We start from the raw sequence: 24,998 nt of genomic DNA, 5'->3' as shown, positions 1-24,998 counted from the left end.
AACACATTCTGGCATGCTAGAGCTTTGGCTCCCACGAAGAAAATCAATATATAAAATGAGACCAAAGTTAAACGTGCATTAGAGAATTGCTCGCTATATAAATATTTATGTGTCTCTACTGCCGTATACGGATGTGTGCATGTAGACAAGGGGTCTTCAAAAAGTTGGTGGAAACACTATGCATGGACTTCAAAAATTTTGTACCAAAATAAACTTGTCTTTTAATTCTACCTTCCATGAACTGTTTGAAATCTGGCATATGCTTAGAGAAGCTATGCTTTTATAGCTTTTGTGAATTATGTCTCTCTTTGCTACCACATTAGTTTACCCTAATAAGTACTCTTTAGTTTTAAAACCACAGTACATTTTATCTTCTTTGATACTACTCTTCATTTTTATGTAGTAATATAAGCATAATGAAATAAAAATCATTATTGACTTCATTATAAGACATAAAAATCTCATTTATAGGAGAGGCTACCAGGGGCTGGCACTGTGGCGTAGTGGGCTGAGCCTCTGCCTGCAGCACTGACATCCCATATGGGTGCAGGTTCATGTTCTGGCTACTCCTATTCCAATGCGGCTCTTTGCTATGGCCTGGGTCAGCACTGGAAGATGGCCCAGGTGCTTGGGAGACCTGGAGGAGGCTCTTGGCTCCTAGCTTCAGATCAAGCCCAGCTCCACCCATTGTGGCCATTTGGGGAGTGAACTAGCACTTTTCTGTCTCTCCCTCTCTCTGCGTGTGGCTCTACCTCTCAAATAAATAACTAAAATCTTGAAAATAAAAAATCAAGAATTTCTACCATAATAATACTTTTTAAAAAACCCATAAGCAAGCAAAGATATAGAATCAACCTAGATGTCTGGATAAACTGCTGACTGGATAAAGAAACTGTGGTGTATATACACAACGGAATATTACTCAGCCAGAAAAAGGACTGAAATCCTGACATTGGAAACAAAATGGTTGAGCTGGAGATCGCTGTGCTAAGTGAAATAAACACCCACATAAGTTTATTTTGCTGCAAATGTTTTTGAAGTGCATGCATAGTTTTTCCATAGTACACATTTTCTCTAAACATTTTGAAGATCCTTTGTGTACATACACACAGAAAAACAGATACCACATGTTTTCTCTCTTACATGGAATATATAGAGAATATAAAAAGGTACAGTTATTATTTTATCAAATATTCAACTATTGTTTCGAAATAGAAAGTTATTTCTCAATATGATGAAGAATGTATTTTTCTCATACCCTTGTTAATATGCCCACTTATGTTGATTTCGAACAGAAAAAGTTTGCAACGTAGAAAACCACACTTATTATTTGCTTTAGATGTCACCAGATCTTATTTGCTATTTTGTTTAGAATTCATGGATCTACTTTTTGTGACAGCTATTGGCCAGTACTTGCCTTTCTTGTAATAAATTTTGTAGATGTTGGTTTGAAGCTTATCTTGACCTCATAAAATGACTCAGGAAATAAACCCTTTTTCCCTATTTTCTGGAAGAATTTGTAGAGGATGGCTTTTTTGTTTGCTTGTTTGTTTACCCTGAATATCTCAAAAACTGCCATTTGACCATGTATTCCTGGATTTTTCTTTGTAGAATGTTTTAAATTAAGAATTCAGTTTTATTAGCAGATAGCAAACTGTTCAGATTGTTTTAGTCAGTATTGATAAATTAGGGTCTAGAACTATTTCCATCTCATTTGTAAAATAATTTAAAATAAAAAATCATAAAGTTGTTTAATTTTAATCATAAAATTAAAAATAAAATAAAACATAAAAAGACAAAGAGAGGGCCCGGTGCTGTGGTGTAGCAGGTAGAACCTGCAGTGCTGGCATCCCATAGGGGCACTAGTTCAAGAGCCAGCTGTTCTACTTCTGAACCAGCTCTCTGCTGTGGCCTGGGAAAGCAGCGGAAGATGGCCCAAGTGCTTGGGTTCCTGCACCCATGTGAGAGACCTGTAGGAAGCTCCTGGCTCCTGGCTTCAGATTGGCCCAGCTCCAGCCATTGCGGCCATTTTGGGAGTGAACTAGCAGATGGAAGATCTCTCTTTCTCTGCCTCTACCTCTCTGTAACTCTGCCTTTAAAATAAATAAATAAATATTTTAAAAAGAGAGAGAGAGAGAAAGAGAATAAGGCAAAAAAAAAAAAAAAAACAATAGGCAGAGATATTCTAAATACACTGAAGAGAAAAAATGTCATGAAACATACCAGATAAGCAATTTTCAATATTTAACCAGGCATACTAGGAATCTACTTTTTAAAATAACTGCTATCATAAAAATGTGTCTCTTCAAATGAAGTTACAGTTTTCCAACCAAAAAGACCCTCTCATTGAACGTTGTTATTCTTTATTCAGACTTTTCACTTTAATACAACTTTTTAAAGTTAGCCAAAGATTACATCTTGCCTATAAGACCTGAATGTATATGTCTAAATCTATAAGGTTGAACCTTTAGAGTCAATAATAGAGAGTTAAAACGTGATACCACCTGGCTTGCTGAGCACAAAAGAAATACACACCATTTCAAGACCTGTACATATTCCAACACTTCATATTTCTCAGGAAGCCAACTGAAGGCTGGCTACCACTTCATCTCCTTAGACTCTGCACTAGACAGAATGTTAACAGGCACATTTTTATACCATACCTATTTCTTGTTGGACTCTTCTGGGGATACCCGAGATGGTTTTCCTCCTCCTCAATTTTCGTCTCCGCTGGAGTACGGATTGTGAATGAACAAGAGAGCAGCGTATACTAGCTTCTCTGTCAAAGCCAACTCCTGCAACCCGAAGAGCTCTCATTAGCCTTTAGAAATGGCAAATACAACTCCCTTTGCTTGGACCACAGTGATATTTATTGATTGGAAGTAAGGGAAGAATTTGGATCAAGACTCTGAACAAATATAAGGGGCCCCTTAGCTCTTTAAATTAAGCTGCAGGACGTAAGTTTTCCGTCTAAACGCAGCTCCCCGCAACAGCGCACGCTGCTGAAAGTACCAAGCAAAGGAGGAAAAACCAAAGAAAGAGAAGAGCAGAAGGCACCAAACACAGTCACGCTCACACAGAAATGGCTCCTTAAGGATATGGAGCCCTTGGTTCCTACTATTACTGTTCCATTTCTGGGCTCTCCGAGGCTGACTCCCTTGCGTAGTCCATGAGAAGCCCAGGTGTGAGCCTGAATTAGTTCAGCTAATGCGTCCTGACCCATTACTTCACTAAGCATGTCTTTGTGAGTTTTTCCCCTTCTACCTCCTGTGTCCACACCTTCCCCGCCAGGCACATGCACGTGCACACACCCTGCCCGCCCTCACTTGCTGTGAGGAAACTCACCAGCCTAGGGATTTGCTTTTCTCAGTCATTACATAATTCTACTTCCTTACACTGACTGCATTGAATGCTTCTGGTTTTCCACCAGGTGGCTTAGCCATATAAAATAAACACACAGGTCAGTCCCCAGGGCTGCACTGAAATGGACCCACCTTCCATGCCAGTGGTAAAGCTGGAATTCCCAGCCTTTATAGCATTGTTTGTTCATTTTTGTACACACAGGGGGCAAACCCTGGTGCTGGTTAGTTTCTCTCTCCATGGGTGCATGATGGACACTCCATGCAGTCTGATCAAAACTAGCACGATGAGGGAGGAGGTGAGGAACCCAATCTCTTGGCTGGCACAGGCATGCACCACGGATTTTTCAGAGTGAGCTTGGCCCCAGAAAGGCATAACGCTGTGCTTTGGAATTTGGTCACCTCATCATTTATCCTGATTGGTAAGCATGGGGTGGGACAGCATGTTAAATCTTGGTGCAGCTCTATAATGAAGCAGTTGAGTTCTGCTTAGCATCACAGTGCCCACAGTTTCTAGAATTCTCTTTGAAAAATATGCATCACATGATGATTAATTACAGTATTATCGGAGGATTCATACTAATGGAGTGTTCTTAGTTTTAACGAAAAAATTACCAGTCTTCATTCTAATCTTAGTAATTATAGAACACATGGTATACCGACACAGACACTGTGTGTTATATGGACATCATTAACAATGTTCTCATTAAGGCTCTTGAAATCAATATCTAATCTAGGCTTTAGTCTGACAGTTCCTGAAATAAAACAGAAGAGGGAAAAATCTTCCCTTTTCCTTCATCACAGGATGATGGCCCATAATCATAGTACTAAATTTGAAGACAAGATTTTACACACAGCAAGCAGGTGTTGTTAATAATCAGATGTTCCCAGAATGGAAAATTAGTTTAAGAGGGTGCCAAAGTGATGCATTTGGGCAGCTGAACTCTCTTACTATATTCCATTTAGATTATGGAGATCAGATGAGTGTACATCTTTAGAACAATCTGTCATACAAGTTGAATAGGTCATTAGGGAAATTAACTCCCAGTTCACAACCGGCCAGTCAACTAGCTAGTATGCCTTTTTGTCAGGAAGGATGTAACATCTGTCCCAGATAGCCAACCCATTTCCTTCCCACTTTAAGTGACAGAAATCTGAATGTGGTTAATAGTAACAGTGTCCAAGATGTGTCTCGAGTGACAGTCAATCTTTAGTCACATGATACCAAGATGGAAGTTAGCTATAACCCACCTGTTTTGACATTTTCAATATACACATAAGTTGAAATATAATTAGAGATATTTAAAGAAAACTCAATGGATAGATTATTTAATTGGTATATGTGAAAGTTAGAATATTTTACAGTATTACTTTACTTACAACTAAGATGACCAGATCCAAGTCTGGCATTTCCTAAATTTGGAAGAAAAGTCCTGCAAGGCTTGCCTTGTACCTGGACTAACATTCAAACTCTCAGTACACAAGAGGAAGAAAGCAGAGAATGAATGAAAGACAGGCTTGCTAGTTTAAAAACAGAATTCAGGCTTCATTCGTATACCCATACATTTTTAGGTAAAAAATCCTTAATATCATTACAGAAGTCCAAACAGTGTTTTTTTTTTAAATTTTTTAAGCCTATCTTCCTCCAAGGAAATATGAAAACAGATTTTCTAGTTTGTCCATAGGACCACTACTTGCAGCTCTGAAAACCTGGGGTTTTCCGTTTTCTTTCTGGCAGTGCCACGCACCATTATCATATGATTCACTGCGGCCAGTCTCTCCTTTATTTCAGCCTGCTATGGCCAAAGAACTATTGGGAAATCTTTTATTTCAAAAAGAAACTGTCCATCATTTAAATAACAAGCAACCCAGCAGAACATATGCAAATTAATGTTCAAAACCTGACAATAGCGTAGTGAACAGCTTCTGGGTTATAATTTGATGCAAAAGGTATTATTTGATACAGAATGGCAGTCTTAACTGGTAGGCCCAGCAGTGCAGCTTTTGCCCGTATTTCCTACACAGTGTATTCTGACCCACGTGCCCCCAAAGAAAGAACCAGAACGATACCAGTGACATTGATGGGAATAATGCAGGAAGAAATCACTTGGGCATCTTGTTTCATCTTCTCCTCCGGCGTTGGGAGAGGTAGCGCTTTGCTCCAGTTTGTCTGCTTGTCCAGTGTAGAGGGAATATTGTGTATTGGGTTTTTCGGCCGCTGCCCTAACATGACATCTGTATCTTCGTCCTCTGGGGGATGGGACTGCAAATGAAGTACATTCAGATTCAGCCATCCCAGTTCATCCATAAGCACACACACAGGGACTTGCATAGTTTAGAGGAGAAAAGTAAGGTCAGAAAGAAGCTTTTAGCACAAAGGAAGAATTCTGAGGACTAGTTAGTAAACACAACTAGTTGACAGTATGATTTCCATAGTGAAGCGACACAAAAGAAAAAAAATGGGCTAAACATGCTTTTCAGTATAAATGGAAGTAAGAAGAGAGACGAGGCAGCCAGAAATCACCAAACTGTACGTTGTGTGTCTAGAATCCAGTGAAAGGTAGGCCCAGTTGCCACCTATCTTGCCATAAATCGCTATGGAAAAATCCCAAGAACTCTGGCTGACTAGATCAAAGGAAATGCGCTGAGTTCGAGGCCTGGCGTCAGCAGACATTCCAGAACACATCACCTGAAGGACTCGGCTACCTAATCCACGCAAGCAGGAGTTTCAGGCATGACATTTTACAAAGTCATCACCACTGTACGCACACGGAAAAGCAAAAGTGAGGAACTGCTCCCACCACTACAGGGAAAAATACAAACGCCGTTACTAGGGGGCCAGATTCACATCGGTTTCCTTTTCAAATCTGGAAGTCCTAGTTTGTTTTCATTCAGCTTTGCCGTATGAAACGTTCTTCCAGCTGTGTAGTTCCAGGCTTTGATTTCTGTGAAACACTTGAAAACAGTCCCTCCAAACCTTTGATAAATATTAAGATTGTCTAAGTCTTATTTTAGGATCGGGATCCCAGCCCAGAGAAGTAAGAAGGCTCTATCCCATGTTTGATTTCAGGCTTGGGTTTCTAAACCAGCTCATTACAAAGACCCAGTTTCCACCAGTGAGCCTAGTTTTATTTCCATATGCAGTTTAGAGGAATGTGTATATCTGTATGGAATAAATAGTTTTCCTTCTTATTCCAGTACAGTTTTAAGATCTGTCTTAAGTTCAGAATCATTTAAAAAAATTTTTTTCTCTAGCTCACACTAGGAAGCATTGTGTCCTGTAACTCAGAGGATTTCACAGATTGCCACAGGAACTGTGCACAAGTCGCCTTAAAGAGAATATTCCAAGAGCACTTCTTTAAATGAACCCCCTGCATTCACTTACCTTTGCAGAAGTTTCTGGAAAGCCCCCCAACACCCCCCATGGTCTATGATCCCCCCCTTGGGAGAGATGTGCTCTCCATGAGTGTCTTAGTAAAATATCGCAACCTTCTTTCTCTCTTCAGCTTTCGTGCAGGTTCCCAGCGAAGCCAATAGCTCAAATAAAGTTCCAGCACAAAAGACTTTGTTTCCTAGGTAACTTCCAAAAAGGAAAAAAAAGTTTGGTGCATGCAGAGAGAGAGAGAGAGAGAGAGAGAGAGAGAGAGAAGCCTGAGCACTGTGGTGAGCCAAACTCCCAGCAGCAGAGGCCTCATTGCATAGGGATTCCTTCCTGGAATAACAATGGGCTGAGAAACAAGGGAAGGAGAGTGACCAGACTACAGGCTCTGACCAGCAGCCTAAAGCATTTTGATCCAATTGGGACTGGGACAACTGGCTGCCAGAGAACCCTTTTGTCCTGTTCTCTTTTTGATTGGAGAATCTGAACCTTTATTGCTGTGAGAAATAGAGGGCAAGTTGGCATTTCTTTCCTGGGAACAACAAAGTACAGGAGCAGTGTTAGGTGACACCCAAGTTGCAAAGAAAACAGAGAACAAGAGCCAATGGCATGGCTGTCTAAATGCTCTATTATATAGTTCAAGTTAGGAAAATACCACCTTTTGCATGGATTTCAAAGAAAAAGTGTTAGTTAAGAAAACAAGAGAGTTTGCAATAAAGTTAAAAGAGAGAAGGAAGGGAGAGTGTCTGGAGAGAGCAGGAGAGGGCCGTGAAAGAATGTTCTCAGAACCAATACCTTTCTACTCCATGGGGCCATGTGGCAACACTCAGTGGGGGAGGGCGAGCGGGTGCTGTTAAACTATGAACATGAAATGCAAAAAAAGAAAGAAATTAAAAATGTGCACACAATACACAGTATACCTGGTTAGCTCAAACCTGTTATTATTGAGTGAATATACTAGGATAACTCCTTCCTCTCCCCTTTCTTCCTTCCTTCCTTCCTTCCTTCCTTCCTTCCTTCCTTCCTTCCTTCCTTCCTTCCTTCCTCCCTTTTTGTCCTCCCTCCTCCTCTCACTCTTAAATGAGTCTTTATTACTTGGCTCCAGTGCTTTCTTTAGTGTGGCCAGGTGCAACTTCCCAAGTTTTCTAAAGTCAGTTTCCTCATCTGTAGTAAGATAGACATCTACCCTCCAGGACTGCTTTGAGGATTAAATGAGTACAAACATGTAATATACATAGAAGAATCCTGGCATTTAATAAGCTCTATATGTTAATGTCAACTATGACTTCAATACAGTATTGTTGTTGTTGTTGTTGTTAGAACCTTACTTTATGGCTATGAAATATCTGTGAAAATGCTTCCCATGTTTTAGATTCCCAACCCCATCTGTCAATTTGGGAAAAATTGAATTTTTTCCCCCTTAGAGTGAATTGCAATACTCTAGATTACTCAACATTTGCTTTGTTTATAGACTACATTTGCAGACAGAACCAGTTTCACGAGTGTGTGCCCTTTTCGGTCCCACAAGACTCTATACCCAGAAGGCTCCCACCCTTGGTTTAGTGCGCTGTGCTGTCACTGTCTTGAAATTCTTCATTCTTGAGTAATGGGCCCTGTATTTATTTTCATTTTCCATTTGGCCCTCAAATTATATAGCCAGCTCTGTTTGGAGAATAATCTGGTAACCTGTTCCCCTTTTCAGGATCTACCAAGAAGGGAATTAAAATTCTTTTAAACTCTAAACTATCTCAGTGTTAGAGTCAGTTAGGTCCCTATTACATACATCCCATAGCATGGGTTTAATGAACATGAATTATCCCTGGATGTAGTTTTTCATCTATGAGAGTGTGAATTCCTAGAGCCACATTTAATTTTCCTTTCAGTCTTCCACGGTGCCAGCAAACTGCTTTCCCTGTCAAAAGAGCCCATCAAGATATTTGTGCACCTGAATGATACCGGCTCTCTGTGTTTTAACAGTGATGAGAAACCCAAATAAAGAGGCATGCTCATGATCTCAGAAGGAAGCAGATACTGCAGAACCCAAGGAACTGACCATCCTAGTACAAATAGGCACAAACAGAGGAAGCCTCGAGGAACCCTTAATTCCATCAGAAGGTCTCTGGATGGATGCAGGGCCTATGGCAGACATGTGGTTGTGGGGGGTGGATATTCAAGATCTAATCCTAGTCTCTTTTTATTTTTATTTATTTTAAAAACAGAGAGAAAAAGAGAACCATCTTCCATCTGCTAGTTTACTCCCCAAATGCCCAGGACTGGCCTAACTCTATCCCAGTGTCCCACCAGGGAGATAGGGACCCAGCTCGAGCCATCACCTGCTGTCTTCCAGGGTGTGGATTAGCAGGAAACGAATAGGAGTGGAGTAGCCAGGACTTGAATCAACCACTCTGACTTGGAATGCGCGTATCCCCAGCAAAGGCTTAAGCAACTGTACTATAACACTTAGAACCCCTATTTAGCTTTCTAAGCTTTCACAGACAAGGTTGCTTATTAGTTCTTAAGCAGAGCAAATGTCATCATCTGCTCAGGTCCAGTTAACTCTAGATCTTATTTAGGACCCTGACATTGCAAGTTCTATGGCTCCCTCACTGAAATGACCATGTTGACAGATGGGGTATATATGGCTGGAATTCAGGCACTAGCCTGGTTCGCTGGTAAGAATTAGTCACAGATCACGGTGTGCAGGTCTCCAGGAAGACTCTGGGGAGTCTAAACTCCAGAGGAAACTCCTGGAACTAGGCAAAGGGGAGCTGAAAGCAAAGCCTATACGGGAAAGGAACCCACTTCAAAGAAGCCATGGGCTTTAGTAGTTCATGAAAGGATTTTCAAACAGTTACACAGCAGAAATGGCAGGTCAGAAAACATATGAATGATAGTAATACTATAAATATTGGTTGTTCATCATAAATCTCCTAAATCAGTTCTCCTGTTAAATATTTTTGCCAGGAGTGAAGGTGAATAGATTTTATTTTTCATCTGAGAAACCCACCCACTCCATTAAACGATCAAGAGGAAACACCTGGCAATGACGAAAGACGTCATGGCTAAGTTTAGAGAACACAGACCACTCAGTTTGGGTCATTTTGATTAAGTCAAGGTCTCCATGTGTTATGCTTTACAGCAGATTCCTCTTCAGCTAATCTGCCTCTCTCCTATTTTGATAGTAGCATCACTTTGAACTTGGGTGCCAAAGGATTATGTTCTTTGGTTCCTCCATAGAGACAAGAGCACTCAAATTCCTCCTGATGGTCTGCATATTTAGAGTATTTATGTTTAAAATATTAAAACAGGCTATGGTTTTATTCATTGCCATGAATTAGTAACTGCCTTAGTATAAGTGGCTTATATGCCCTCCTTCCTGGGTATTTGGTCAAAGTGAAATTATTCTGATTATATTATTTTTTACTTGCTTATTTGAGAGGGAAGGAGAGTAAAGGGAGAAGAGAGGAGAGAGAGCTCCTATCTGCTGGTTCACTCCCCAAATGTCCCCAACAGCAGGGGCTGACACCATGGCCAGTAACTCAAACCTAGTCTCCCTAACGGGTGGTGGGGACTTAATTACTTGAGCCATCACCTGCTACTTTCCAGGGTCTGCATCAACAGAAACCTAGAATCGGGAGCCAGAGCCAGGAATCAAACTCTGATACGAGATGCAAGCAGTTTCTTTCTGAGATCATTTAGGGTCTCTCTACATTTTGCCCGGCACGCTGCTCCTTAATGGGTGCTGATGGATAAGGTTCGGAAAAGCTGCATGCTGAGCAAACTCGTATCAATGAAATTATTCTTTAATGGCTCTATTTAAATAAATTCTACCGCTTATTCAGAGAAATGCTAACCATGTCTTGTTCACAAATATATTTCTACTGTGTAAATATTGCTCAATAAATATTTGTTGTATTGCTAGCATCCCCATGTGCCTGGCATAAGCAAACAAAAATCCTCTCCTAGAGAAATAGCATCAAATCATTTGCGTTCACATGTAATTTTTTTAGTACAACATCCAGTACAAAGTGAAAGACAACAAAGCACAGGAGGAGATAAGACAGCATGAGCAAGGAGCATCTGAAACAACAGATAAGAGAAGTAGGCCCCGAGGGACACCTGACTTTGGAATTATCACTCAGTATAGGAGTGGTAGTGAACAACCTTGGTTTCCCCAGAATGTGTGTATGTGTGTGTGTGTGTGTGTGTGTGTGTGTCTGTGTAGCTAGGAGACCACTCATTCATTCAAGAGCATTTCTTTGACGATGGTCAAAATCAGTCACAGTGGGGGAAAAATCAACATATTTAGAGTAAGAATATTTTTCCTTTGTGGGTATATATATGTTCACTGTCCAATCTTTCAACTTTTCATACTTTTGAGATTTCCCATAAAAAAAAAAGTTGAAGAAAAATGCAATTCTTTCCCTTTCCAGGCTCCCATCTCAGCTGTTCTATAATTATTTTGAGAGGACTCAGACTTGAAATTGCAGCATTTTATGAGGATACTTCAAAAAGTTTCAAAAAAATAAACAAAAAATTTGTTTATTTTGGTGCAGAAAACTGGAATCCATGCTTAGTTTTTCCATAATATGTATTTTTTTTTTGACAGGGAGAGTGGACAGTGAGAGAGAGAGACAGAGAGAAAGGTCTTCCTTTGCCGTTGGTTCACCCTCCAATGGCTGCCGCGGCCGGCGCGCTGCGGCCGTTGCACCCGTTGCACCGCGCTGATCCGATGGCAGGAGCCAGGTGCTTCTCCTGGTCTCCCATGGGGTGCAGGGCCCAAGCACTTGGGCCATTCTCCACTGCCCTCCCGGGCCACAGCAGAGAGCTGGCCTGGAAAAGGGGCAACCGGGACAGAATCCGGCGCCCCGACCGGGACTAGAACCCGGTGTGCCGGCGCCGCTAGGTGGAGGATTAGCCTAGTGAGCCGTGGCGCCGGCCCAATAATATGTATTTCTATGCACGTTTGGAGGACCCTTTCATAGAATCAGTTACTGTTAGTCATGCCCATCTTGTTCCTGACACAAGATGCTTCTTTGATGCCTTCGCTTTATTTCTGTCCCTGCCAAATCCATCCATCCTACCCTCACATCCTTTCCTTAGCTTCCTAAGGGTTCCTTCAAAAAACCCAGAGTAATATTTATAACTGTTGTTTAGAACAAGAAATAAACATTATACTAAAAAGCAGTCAAAGAAATTTCTTTGGTGAAAAATGAAAGAATAATTTTCAAACTCCAATCTTTTTGTGGTGTGTATATGAGAACTGTGCATTTCTCTTCTTTTCTGGCTTGGAACAAGCATTTCTCTGAAGATTTCAAGGTTTCCCCCCATCTTTCTCTTACTGCCAGGAGGAAAATAAAAATTCTCTCCACACCATATTTTACTTTCTTTTGGGTTTTATTTTATATGCTGATGGGGGCTTATTTTGCTTCAAAACTTTCCAAGAGACATCTGTTAAAATGTTGTGGGTATTCCAGCAGGAAATGTTTTGAAAAATTGGCTTTGGTTTGTGATCTAACTGATACCACATGGCATTTATAGCAGTCAACTTTCAGAGCTGATTTATTACTATCATGCTGTCTTAAACATGAGAAATATTTACTGGGACTAGATGTGGTACTACATTTGAATATAGGAATAAAGTCTTAGAGCAAAGAAGTCCATTGCAAGTCAACTGAATTTCTAGTGAGAGGATATGGGCTCTTATTGTCATTCTCTCTTGGGGCTTGTTTGTCCTTAGGCCAAGTCTCTGTGAGATGGGGGACTCTGAGTGCCTCCTAGTTTTCTGTGCAGGAGCGTGTGTGTGGATGTGTTATACATAAATACGAAGTGCTTTGATCTTTCTCAAAGGCCTAAACAAGTCTGGCACTGCCATGGTCACGTATTACTCTTGTTGGTACAATGACAGAGCACTTTGATTCCCTTGACATGGTTTCAGAGTCTCCTGCCGGCTGGCACTGTGCTCTTATCTACCTAACATGTTTAGTAACATAATTTCTAATGCATCCTCTACTCCCCCTTCCCCTTTCCTCAGCTCTTAACATTCACCTAGGTGAATACCCACGGGAAAACAAAATGAGGAGGCAGGCAGAGGTTTAGGGGACATCCCGCGTTTTCACCATCATGCATTTCTCTTCCCTTTCCAAGTTTGACCTTTGTCACCGTTTCTCTCCTAGGTAGTCAGGGATCTTCAGGTTTCCTCAGAGGGCCTGAATGTAGCACTGTCACCTGCCATACTGTCTTCAATCTCAAATCCCCAATCCCCATCGCACTACACTCCCACAGAGCCTCAAGGCTAGAAAACAGCCCTGAAAATACCCTCATTAAGATACTGAGAACATCTTGTGAAAAACCCAAAGAGACAAATCTCTGAGGCACAATTCTGGACAGTGGCTGTTGACTGGGGGGGAGGACATTTGGGGACAGATGCTTACTGAGTTCTCTTAAGCACCTTATATATGTACATCCATTTAAAACACCAAAAGCATGAATAGCGAGGCTTCAGGAAAAAATCCCCTTATCATCAATAAGTTTATCTTCCCAAATCATACTTTACTTCCTTTCACTGACAGATATAGTCACCAACCAGTGTCTCAAATCTCCTAACAAGCACTTAGTAAAACAATACACAAGAGACAAATAAGCAAAGGTGCTCAATATCATTACTCATTGGGAGAAGTCTAATGAAAGCCAAAATCATATATGACTATATACAGAGGGGCTAAGCTGAAAAAGATTAATAATAGAGGCTACTTCAAAAGTTTATGGAAAATGGAATTAAAAGATATGTTTCTTTTGGAGAAAAAAAATGGAATCCATGCATGGTTCTTTCACAGTACACATTCATTGCCCACAAACTTTCTGAAGAGCCCTTGTATGCATGCATTTAAAATATTTTTTGCAGCAAGTTAGACTTATCTTTTCATTCCACTTTCCACAAACTGTTTGAAGTGCTTCTAGTGCTGGTGAAGATGCACAGCAACTGTCATGAACTGCAGTGTGTGGTGCACTGAAACATACATCTACCTTTGAATTCCTGCTTAGGTACACAGAGGTAAGAAAACATGAGCATGTTTACAAAAAGCCTCGCACAAAAATATTTATACCAGTTTTGTCCTTTAAAGGAAAAAAAAACAACTCAAAACTTGAAACAACCCAAATATCTACCAATAGCAGAACAGACAGATTGTGGAATGCTGTATTCCTATACCGGAATACTACACAGCAAGACTGAACATGCTATTGATATATGAAGTATCAATGTCAAAAAAGTATGTGGAGCAAAAGAAGGCAGACACAAAAGACTGTGTGCTGATTCACTTTGGCATCCCATCTTGCTGGTAGACATTTTAGGTATGAGTTCTGACCTTCAGGAGCACGGCTTGAATGGCAATGGCAGTGGTCCAGTTTTCACCCCAAGAGAGGCTTTCTGAAAGACAGCATGCAATCTTTCTCCTTTTGATCTCAGCTAGAGTGGAACCAAAATTCTTCAAGTAATGAAATGCAAAAGAACCTTATGTATTTTTAAGTTCAGGAACACTGTTTAATCACAACCTGCTAATGAAGCATTTTAAACATGCAGAGACTAAGAGAACCACATTTTTCGACATGTGTGGAAAGTAGTCCCCACATGAATGGAAAAGAGGGGGCTAAAGGGATCCCAGAATGGAAAACGCTTCTTGCTGACTGGTCAGCTGAGTCATTTATTCACAAGACTTGCTCTGTATTGTCAAGAACACAAAACAGGACCCACTGGACAATGCTGCCTGTAAGGCTGATGCCAGGAAGTATCTTATTCATCCTCTGCGGCCAGCTTTGCCAACTACTGGAGCCACTGCCAAGGGCCACTCCGTTCCATCAACCTCAAAGGTTGCTAGCACCACATAAAAGACATGAGTGAGGGAGGAAAAGGCAGGCCGGGCTTTGAAGTGCAGGGAAGAAAGAGTCTTTGAACTGCTACAAACAGCATCAGTACCCTCACCCAAATCAGAGAAGCCAGCAGCGTGAGTCAACAGACTAGCCCAGAGGCGTGCAGCAGCTGAAGAGATGTGCTTGTTCCATCCCACCCTCACTAAACCTTTGCACTTGAAACTCGGGCCAGGCCCGGTGAGGCAAAAGCTCAGCGCGGGCATATTTGACCCCACCAGGGCAAATTTTTTCAAAAAGATTTATCTATTTACTTTGAAAGTCGGAGTTACAGAGGGAGAGACAGATCTTCTATCTGCTGGTTTACTCCCCCAGAAAGCCACAATGGCCAGGGCTGGGCTGGGTCAAATCCAGGAGCCAGGAGCCCCATCTGGGTCTCCCATGTGGGTGGCAAGGACCCAAACACTTGAGCCATCCTACGCTGCCTTCCCCAGGCCATTAGCAGGGAGCTGGATCAGAAGTGGAGCAGCCAGGACATGAACCGGTGTCCATGTGGGATACTGGCATTGCAGGCAGCAGCTTTACCCACTATGCCGCAGCGCCGGCCCCAGAAAAAATCTTTTACAAGTAAAAAAGATAAGACCTTGTCAAATACAAGCCATGCGCATTTTAGTTACAGCTCTATGAATGTTATCACATGTATAGACTTGCATATCCACTACCACAATCAGATTACGGAGCTGTTCTTTTATCCCAAAAGCTCCTCCATGCTAGCCTTTCATAGTCACAGCCTTCTCTGACTCTGACCCTCTGGCAGCCACTAATTTGTTCTCCAGCACTATGGTTTTGTCTTTTTGAAAATATTATATGAGTGAAATCATACAGTACGTAACCTTTTGAGGCTGGCTTCTTTCACTCAGCATAATGCCTTTGTGATACATCCAAGTTGTTGTGCATATCAATAATTCACTGCTTTTTATTATGAGGACTATTCCATTGGCTCCCTGTATGAATAGTGAAAACGTCTCAGGTCTGTGAGCAAATGTCATCCTGAGAATATCTGTAATGATGTGTACAGACAAGGAATTTTATTGACTGTTCCACAGCCAGAATAATATTTAAAAGAGAATCAAAGAATTCCAAAACTAAACTCTTCAACAAAGAATTTGCTTTATTTCTCACAATATTTAATATGAACCAGACTTATTGGCTAATGCTTTCATTAGCTATTGTGCTGGGCATTAAGCTATTGTCTTTCCACTTTGAACCTATTCTGTTCGCTGCTCTGTGGTGCTAGGACTTTGTAAACATGTCTTCCTTGCCAGCTGCTCCCTGTGAGGGTGCACAGAGACCAGAAGGCTGGAAGAGGAAGAAGAGCCCTACTTCTTCCCGGTGCTCGCTGTTGTCAGCATTGCCCCAGCAATGGTCCTTTGCCCCAGCCGTGGCAACTTTCACCTGTTTCTGCACTCCACAGCCAGCCTCACCATGCCCTACTCTGTACCAGACACACCAGGCAGACCCAGTCATGCCTTGTCACTTTCACAGACGTCTAGATGCAGCTCTGTGTGGTCCTTCTCAGCTCTTGATGCATTAGCACCTGTCGGGCAGCAGCCCCTGCTTTAGAGGACTGGGTCTTAGCTCCTTAAAGACTTCCGAGCTCCTGAGACACCAGCTCCAGCCAGGCCGTGGCTTTTTCAGAGGTCTGGGTTCTAGTACTGCAGGGCTGCTCCAATGATGCCCTTTTCTCTGGTCCCCAAGTCCTAGGACGGTTAGCTACCTGCTGCCGTGACTATCTCAGTGCCACCTCATTTTCCCATTTACCTCATCAGTCTCATAATGATATCCTTGTATTAAATCCCCTCTGTTAAAATAGCTGTTGTGGTTTCTGTTTTCCTGACTAGACCTTGGCAGATAAAGCACATGGTATCAGACTTTCATCCTCTGGCTTGCTTGTGGCCAAGGCATCCAAACTCCTTGCTACTTCCTGACTCTGAGTCCAGTCAGGAAAACATGACCTAGTGTGATGTTCTGTCGGGGGTAAAGATGATAATGGTGTCTACAACTCATATTATGGCAGAGAGGAGAGCTGACATGGTCTCAAAAGAAAGCCACTTTTCATGATCTTTAAAAATGGGTACAGAGGGAAAAAAAAAAAACACTTGCTGTGTTCAATAGATCTATCCTTCATGTGGCAGGTGCTGTGCTGATTTTTTTCCAAGAGAATACTGCATCAGAACATCAGGTACAGTTAAAGTCACCTGCTGCTTCAAGACAGTCTGCAAGGTTCATCTGCATTCTGCAAAGACTGAACAGGTAAGTTATATGGGAGGTGTAACTGAAATCTTACAGTACAGACTAATACCAAGATTTTCTTTCCCTACTAAAGCAAAAAGGATACTCTAGAGATTAAGGATATTAAATACACACACACGCACACACACACTGATATTTTTATAACACATAGCTCTGATAATTTGTTATTCCTATGTTCAAAACTCTTCAATAATTTTCTAGGCTCATGACATAAGTTCAAACCTTTTAGTCTGACATTCAGGATCCTTCTAGATCTGGCTTACTGGAGCATTACAACCAGTGCCCTCTATTCTCATACCCTTTGCACTAGCCAAGACAAAGTATTGTAACTCTTATGTACATACTCCATCTTCTCCTTGTTTTTCATGGTCTCCTCAATCTGAAATTCTTTCTCTCTTCATGATCACATTGAAATTCCCAAGCTCTAAGGCTTTCTCAGTTGTTACCTTGGCCATAAAGTTTAATCCTGCCACCCCACCACCCCACCTCACTCTAACACCCATACCAATTAGGTATCAACACCTTAGAGTTGATACAATATAATTGCCTCTAGTATACATGTACTCTGGATGGCAAAGATTATGTCTCATTCTTTTTTTTAATCCTTCTAGTACTTATTAATAGTAGGTATTCAGTTATTTTTTTTTTTTTACAAAATGAAGAAATGAGTAAGAAGGCACCTGGGAGAGAGGGCATGGCAAGTAGAGAGATTGGTCAGAGAGTACAGTATAACTTCTGGGGAAGCATGTGCCATTTGGTGTGCCTGAGGTCTAAGGGCTGTGTAAAGGATATGTGGGAAATCCATCTGGAAAAGCAAGTTAGGATCCTACTGCAGAGAGTTAGATAGTTGGGCCTAGGGATCTGAACTTATTTCTTTAGGCAGAATGAAAGAATTGAAGGTCTATGTTAGAGAACTTAGATGTCAAATATTCTCATACTAAAGTTAGAACATTTCTTTTTTTAAAAAATATTTATTTATTTGAAAGGCAGTGTTATGGGGTGAGGGGTGAGAGAGAGAGAGAGAGAGAGAGAGAGAGAGAGATATCTTCCATCTGCTGGTTCACTTACCAAATGGCTGGGGGCATGGCCAAGCAGAAGCCAGGAGCCAGGAGCTTCTTCCAGGTCCCTCACATGGGTACAGGGCCCCAAAGATTTAGGCCTTCTTCAGCTGCTTTTTGAAGCACATTAACAGAGAGCTTGACTGGAGCAAGCTAGAACTCAAATAGGCACCCATAAGGGATGCCAGCATTGCAGGCAGCAGTTTAACCTGTTATACCACAACGCCATTCCCTAGAATTTTTCTTAATTGGTTTAAAGGAGCAAATTATCTGAGTTAAGGGGAAACATCTAAACTGAAGCAAGGGATAATCTGGTTGACAGAACCATTTTTAGACGGAAGGTAATAAATCAACACAATAACTTTCAAGGAGGTTGAAAAACTATGCAGATGTTATAGAAAATAAAACAGACTTGCCTAGGACCCTGTGGATATGTGTAACTCTTTGATAGCAAAGGAAAGGCTTGATCAGGGACTCTCAATCCCAACTCTACTGTAAACCAGTAGAACACCAAAACTCTCCAATAGAACCCATAGAAAAAGGGAAGGTTAGCCGGCGCCGCGGCTCACTAGGCTAATCCTCCGCCTAGCGGCGCCGGCACACCGGGTTCTAGTCCCGGTCGGGGCGCCGGATTCTGTCCCGGTTGCCCCTCTTCCAGGCCAGCTCTCTGCTGTGGCCAGGGAGTGCAGTGGAGGATGGCCCAGGTGCTTGGGCCCTGCACCCCATGGGAGACCAGGAAAAGCACATGGCTCCTGGCTCCTGCCATCGGATCAGCGCGGTGCGCCGGCCACGGCGGCCATTGGAGGGTGAACCAACGTCAAAAGGAAGTCCTTTCTCTCTGTCTCTCTCTCTCACTGTCCACTCTGCCTGTCAAAAAAAATAAATAAATAAAAATAAAAAAAAGAAAAAGGGAAGGTTAGGAGAGGATGGATAAGACAAGACAGAGCTAACGATGGGAAAGAGAATGAGGCAGTGAGATCTCTATCCTAGGGCTGGTCAAGAACACTGAAATGCTTCTCATGCCAGCTCCAGTCTTTGATCTTCTCTTATGGCTCAGAACGCCATTCTCAGTCTTCCAATTCCTTTATAAACTGGATTGCTTTTCCTCAGAACCTGCTTTCTTTCTTCTAAGACCCATGTTCCCCCTTTTTGGTAGAAAATAGTCATTGTTTGTAGCTCTGAACTATGACTACAGAGGTCTCGGTCCTAGTGTGAGTGATTTCCTCCACTTACTTCCCAGTAAAGCTGTTGGAATGTCCTCTGTCCTTTAAATGCACCTCCTTGGTAAGAAGAAAAGTATAAGTTGATGTAAGTCTTTTATTTTAACTCCGTGGATGCCACAACATGATAAGTTTCAAAAACCACTGTGGGAATATGAAATGAAAAACAATGCCTAATAAACTTTCCTGTCTAATTTTATCAAATCTGGAAAAGAATACAACTGTAAAGACAATATGTTGGAATGAGTTCACTGATGATCCTGATGATAAGGATTTATACCTCAGTGTTCCCTTGGAACCTAACCAACTTTTGCTCTAGGGGCTCCATCTCATGCCAACCATTTTCATACACTACCATACAAACCATCAGACATCCTACCTCTGGGTCACTCTGATGAGGCTTGGAGAGGGAAACCTGGTGAGACTGTTAGAGTCTTACTACATGTAAGTAAGGGTGACCCTCTGCACTATCTGGCTAGATATTAGAATCTAAGCCGGGAATTAGGCTTCAAGGGTCCCCCTGGGCCCTATCGCAGGATGAAAGCAGCAATAGGACATGTTTCAACCCAAGTGCCAACCCTGATCAAGTGCAGTCATGTGGACTCAGTGGAAAAGAGTGCTGTAATTGGGAATGTCTGCCTTAGGCTTGCAAAGGGGAAGAGCAGGTACATATTTCAAGTACTTGCAGATCTGGGCCTGGACCAAGGGACATGACTGATGAGAACAGATGAGCTTAACATGCCATTAAGCAGGGGGATGAGTGTGAACTTCTATGGAAAACTGACTTCACATTCTGAAACAGGAATCTGAGACGTGACAGCAAGTGCCCAATACCATGACTTCTAATCACCTTAGATCATATTTTCTCTGTGGTCTTCTATATTTTTCTATTTAAAGTAAAGAGATTGTGAACTAAGGATTTAGGTACTGGGTGTCTAAGTTCCAACCCAGAAACTGTGAAATATTCTCAGTATATATACTTTTTATTTTGAAATAATTTCAAACCTACCCCAAAAGTGGAAAAATAGTAGAGTTCCCATATACTCTTTACCCTGCTTTACCTAATGTTAATGGCTAACCTAGTCACAGTACATTGACTGAAACCAGGACATTAGCATTGATAAATATCATTAACTCATCTATTTATCATATTTGAAATTTTGCCAGTTTTCTCTTTAATTTCCTTTTTCTAATGCTGGATCCAATCTAGGACTGCACATGGAAACTGGCTGTCAAGTCTGTTTAGTGTCCTTCAATTTTTGACAGTTACTCTTTTTTTTTTTTTGACAGGCAGAGTGGATAGTGAGAGAGAGAGAGACAGAGAGAAAGGTCTTCCTTTTGCCGTTGGTTCACCCTCCAATGGCCGCCACAGCTGGTGCACTGCGGCCGGCGCTCTGCACTGATCCGAAGGCAGGAGCCAGGTACTTATCCTGGTCTCCCATGGGGTGCAGGGCCCAAGCACTTGGGCCATCCTCCACTGCCTTCCCAGGCCACAGCAGAGAGCTGGCCTGGAAGAGGGGCAACCGGGACAGAATCCAGCGCCCCAACTGGGACTAGAACCTGGTGTGCCAGCACTGCAAGGCGGAGGATTAGCCTATTGAGCTGTGGCACCGGCCGACAGTTACTCTTTTTCATGACCTTGACACTGTTGTACAGCACTGGTTAGTTATTTCATAAAATATCCTTCAATTTGGATTTGCTGGATGTTAGCTCATGATTATTGGAGGGGACAAGAGTCCCACAGAAGTATCATCACAATGCATCATATCAGGAAGTTCACATGCTCGTGTGTCCCTTTACTACTGATGTTAACTTTGGTGAGGACAAATCTTTTGTAGGGAGAAACTTTGAGATGATGCAAATATCCTGTTTCTCAACACATACCCAGCTAACTAATGCAGCATATATTGTTGTTTATGGCCTGTGATACATTACTATTGTGATAGTTGGTAAAGGGTGATGTTTTCCCCCATCATTACTTCTACATTTATTAATTAGAATTATTCTGTAAGAAAGAACATCTGCTCACCCATTCATCTATCTATCCAATTTGTTTCTTTGTATCAGTGTGAACTTGTGAATATTTATCTTATTCAATGTGTTATAATCCATTAACATATTTATTGCTGCAAGTGTCCCACACTTGGCCTTTGGGAGCTCCTCATTGGCTCATGTGCCCTTTTGACATGCCTCCCTACTGGTTTTTGAGCATTTTTTACATTCTGGTGCCGTATGACAGTCTGGGGTTATCTTATATTTTCCCTGACTCAGAATAAATCTTTTTTTAAAGATTTCTTTTACTTACTTTAACGTCAAAGTTACAGAGGGATGTAGAGACAGAGAGAGAAGTCTTCCATCCACTGGTTCACTCCCCAATTGGCCACAATGGCCAGAGCTGAGCTGATCCAAAGCCAGGAGCAGGGAGCTTCTTCCAGGTCTCCCATGTGGGTGCGGGGGCCCAAGAACTGCTTTTGGGCCATTGTCTGCTGATTTCCTAGGTGCATTAGCAGGGAGCTGAATTGGAAGTGGAGCAGCTGGGACTTGAACTGGAGCCCATATGGGATACCAGCACTGCAGGCTGGGGATTTAACCCGCTGAGCCACAGCGCTGGCCCCAGAATATATCTTTTTTTCCAAGGAGCCCTCTGCCCTATTATTAGCGAATGTTATTTAGAAACAACACCTGGGCACTAGATGTGCTCAGTGTTACCATAGTGGCATTTCTCTTAAGGCCTTCTGAGATAACATAGCTCACTATTATTTTTCTGCACATACACACACAAACACGTTTATTTTATATCTCTCCATATGCATCTCTATGTATACATAAGTGCATGTGTATGAGTTTACGCTGACATGTTAGATTCCAATCCAACACCACAGGGCTCATTCTAGACTTTCCCCTTTCCATATTTGTATCTTTTCTCCGACAGTAAGAACCCTGGATGTCATTATCTATAAAGTGTGTGTGTGTGCTTAATCCTTGTATATCTATAAAGAAGTTTCAGAATCACTACCTCATTTGCTTGTAGAAAACAAAGTTACTCATTAGCGTACAGTATTTTCACACAATTCTCTGCTTCTAGCTCTTCACTGTCACTTCCGGCGGATTGCTCCCCGAGGAGCTCCCGGCTGGGAGATGGGGTCTCAGGCCTCCACATTACTGCGGCATGAAGAGCTCGAGGAGATCAAGAAGGAGACTGGCTTTTCTCACAGTCAGATTGCCCGACTCTACAAGCGGTTCACCAGCCTGGACGTAAATGGGGTTGGGGCTCTCAGCCGGGAAGATTTCCTGCGGATTCCAGAATTGGCCATCAACCCTCTGGGAGACCGGATCATCAGCGCCTTCTTTCCGGAGGGAGAAGATGAGGCCAACTTCCGTGTATTCATAAGAATCTTGGCTCGTTTCCGACCCATCAGCGATAAGGAAAAGAGCAAAGATGCAAAGGGACCAGAGCCACTCAACAGCCGCAGCAACAAACTGCGTTTTGCTTTTCAACTGTATGATCTGGATAAAGATGACAAGATCTCCCGCAGTGAGCTGATCCAGGTGTTACGCATGATGGTTGGAGTGAACATCTCGGAAGAGCAACTGGGCGTCATGGCCGACAGGACCATCCAGGAGGCTGATGAGGACGGGGATGGTGCTATATCTTTCACAGAATTCGTTAAGGTTTTTGAGAAGACAGGCATAGAACAGAAGATGAGCATCCAATTTCTTGACTAAATGGCTGAGACCGAACTGCTTCTTGCTTTGAGAACTGGAATTGAAGAGCCCTTCTACCCACCAGTCCCACCTCTTTCTATCCTCCCCTTCTCCCAAAATACTTCTGCTGCTGCTGCTGCATGACAATGCGAGATGTACTCTTTCAACACAAGCCTGCCTTGGTGTAAACAAGGCATTATAGAATGGGACACCCGAGCCCATTTCTGTCCACCATACACCCATACTTCTCCATCTCCAAGTATCTTCTCCCCTATAATGCTGCTGGATGCCACCCATCCGTCTGGTCAGAGAAGGGGAAGGGAAGTTGTGCCAAGGACCAGCCACCCAAGCACTTCTACTGGACGTAGTGAACCCTCACATCCCCTTCCACCCTCTCCCACTTGTCCTTTGCTTCCAGATTCCATCACCCAACCTAGCCTTCATTTGGCCTTTCAGTCTCCCTGCTTTGTATTAACCCACAAAATAACCTATGTTCTATGTGGCACTCGAAACTATGCCTATTAAATATTTTTCTGACTTAGCAAGATGGTTCTGTGGTCTATACATTTTTATTTACCTTCACTCACACATGGGCCTCTGGGATGTTGGCTCCCCAGGAGCTTTTCAGGAGTCAACACTTCTCCCCGAAAATGGCACTGTCTCTCAGTTCTCCGTGTTCTGTTTTGTTGTCAGGGGCTGTTCGATGGAGCTGCTCTTCTTGAGAGGTAACAGGTGTCAAGCCAAGTGTCTCTGTGGCTTGCGCCGGTCCTTCCATCTCCTGCTTCTGATCCTCCACACATATACCCACATGACTACTCTGGTTAGGGCAGTGTGGATTCTTCAGCAACTAGCCATGTGCTTGCCCATTTGCTTAGTTTGAGGGCGCCATTCCTATAAGAATACTGCTCTGACAATGTGCTTCGGAGTTTTCTTATGGGTTTTTGAGCAAGGAGCTAGGTGTCCCATAAGGCCTCCTAAAATCACACCCTGTAGCATCATTTATGCTTCAGTCTTCTGTGCACTGGAATGTTTTTCACTTCACATTCCAAATAGAGAGACTACTGTTAAGGAAGTACTCGATTTTCCCTGTCCAAGACTTACGCTTTACCCTCACTATCTTGAAGCCTTTTAGACTTGGCAAATGATTAGCTGGAAGCTAGTCAGCTCCCAACAGGGGGCCAAAGCATTTAGTATTCAGCATTAGCTGCCTGCTTACACTGGCTTCCCTGCTCCTCCCACAGACCGCTGCTAATCCCTTAGAAACAGGGAATCTGGCACTGGTGGCACAACCTGAGGTAGAATGATAGCCTTCTGAGAAAGCCCACATGGCTTCTTTGCCAAAGTCAGCTTAGTTTCGACCTCACTGATTCAGGCTGTTGTCACCCTAACACCTGTCTGTGCAGGTGTCTTCAGTCAAGTTATCTGCCTTTGGCTGACCTTGTCTGCCTCACTGCTCACTTCCTCGCTTAGGGAAGAAAATGTACACATATTCCTTAGGAAAGGAACAGCTCACGAGGACCACTGCTAAGGGATAGGGAAGGGGTGGGGAACGGGGACCAAGTAGGGTGACTCCCATATAAATGAATTGGGAATCTCTTTGAAGTATCATTGTGTCTTTGTGATTAAGTGATGTAATACAGACATCATATAAAAGGAGAAAAGTGTCTGATAGTTATCTGCCAGGTACCCCAGTGGCTGTTTAGCTTGCACATTGCAAGTTCCTAAGTTGATGGCCTTCCCCCTTGTGGCTACATAACAAATGGTTTTAATCCACAGGTGTGTCTTGTTCATCCATTTGCAAAGATATTCATGAGTCCATCAAGACATATTTGTGGTTAAAACAGAACTATTATTCTCTAAACTTACTATCCTTAGCTATTTTCTCCCCTGACCTCCTCCAGAATGCTATTTATTTCAATATAGTTAGGTTTATTTGTTGCTGTTTGTTTTCCTTTGGGGTTCGCCTCACACTCTAGCTGATGTGGTACAATTGATTAAGCCACCACTTGTGACACCGGCATCCCATATAAGCACCAGTTTGAGTCCTGGCTGCTCTGCCTCTGATCCAGCTCCCTGCCAATGAGTCTGGGAAAGCAGC

General features: G+C 42.5%; 2 protein-coding genes across 7 annotated transcripts in view; one reads left to right on the top strand and one right to left on the bottom strand.

The window, feature by feature from the left end:
• Positions 1 to 23,039, top strand: part of LOC100354380 (calcineurin B homologous protein 1) — a 42,866-nt gene extending 19,827 nt beyond the window's left edge. The window contains exons 3-4 of the mRNA XM_070067366.1: positions 16,800 to 16,917; positions 22,281 to 23,039. Coding sequence (XP_069923467.1) covers positions 22,334 to 22,921 — 588 coding nt within the window. The 5' untranslated portion in view covers positions 16,800 to 16,917; positions 22,281 to 22,333 and the 3' untranslated portion in view covers positions 22,922 to 23,039. The remainder of the gene's footprint in view (positions 1 to 16,799; positions 16,918 to 22,280) is intronic.
• The window catches only part of NHS (NHS actin remodeling regulator), a 379,093-nt gene that overhangs the window by 18,876 nt on the left and 335,219 nt on the right, over positions 1 to 24,998 (bottom strand). For 4 of the 6 annotated variants that reach the window (XM_051827615.2, XM_008272397.4, XM_051827612.2 and 1 more), the window contains 3 exons: positions 7,534 to 7,596; positions 5,430 to 5,622; positions 2,664 to 2,795 (listed from right to left, as the gene is read on the bottom strand). In XM_051827615.2, coding sequence (XP_051683575.1) covers positions 2,664 to 2,795; positions 5,430 to 5,622; positions 7,534 to 7,596 — 388 coding nt within the window. The other 2 variants (XM_051827616.2, XM_051827613.2) reach the window with 2 other exon arrangements.

The sequence above is a fragment of the Oryctolagus cuniculus genome, chromosome X (assembly GCF_964237555.1).
Source record: "Oryctolagus cuniculus chromosome X, mOryCun1.1, whole genome shotgun sequence".
In the NCBI taxonomy this organism is placed as follows: domain Eukaryota; kingdom Metazoa; phylum Chordata; class Mammalia; order Lagomorpha; family Leporidae; genus Oryctolagus; species Oryctolagus cuniculus.
This window is presented reverse-complemented; position numbering and strand designations above follow the sequence as displayed.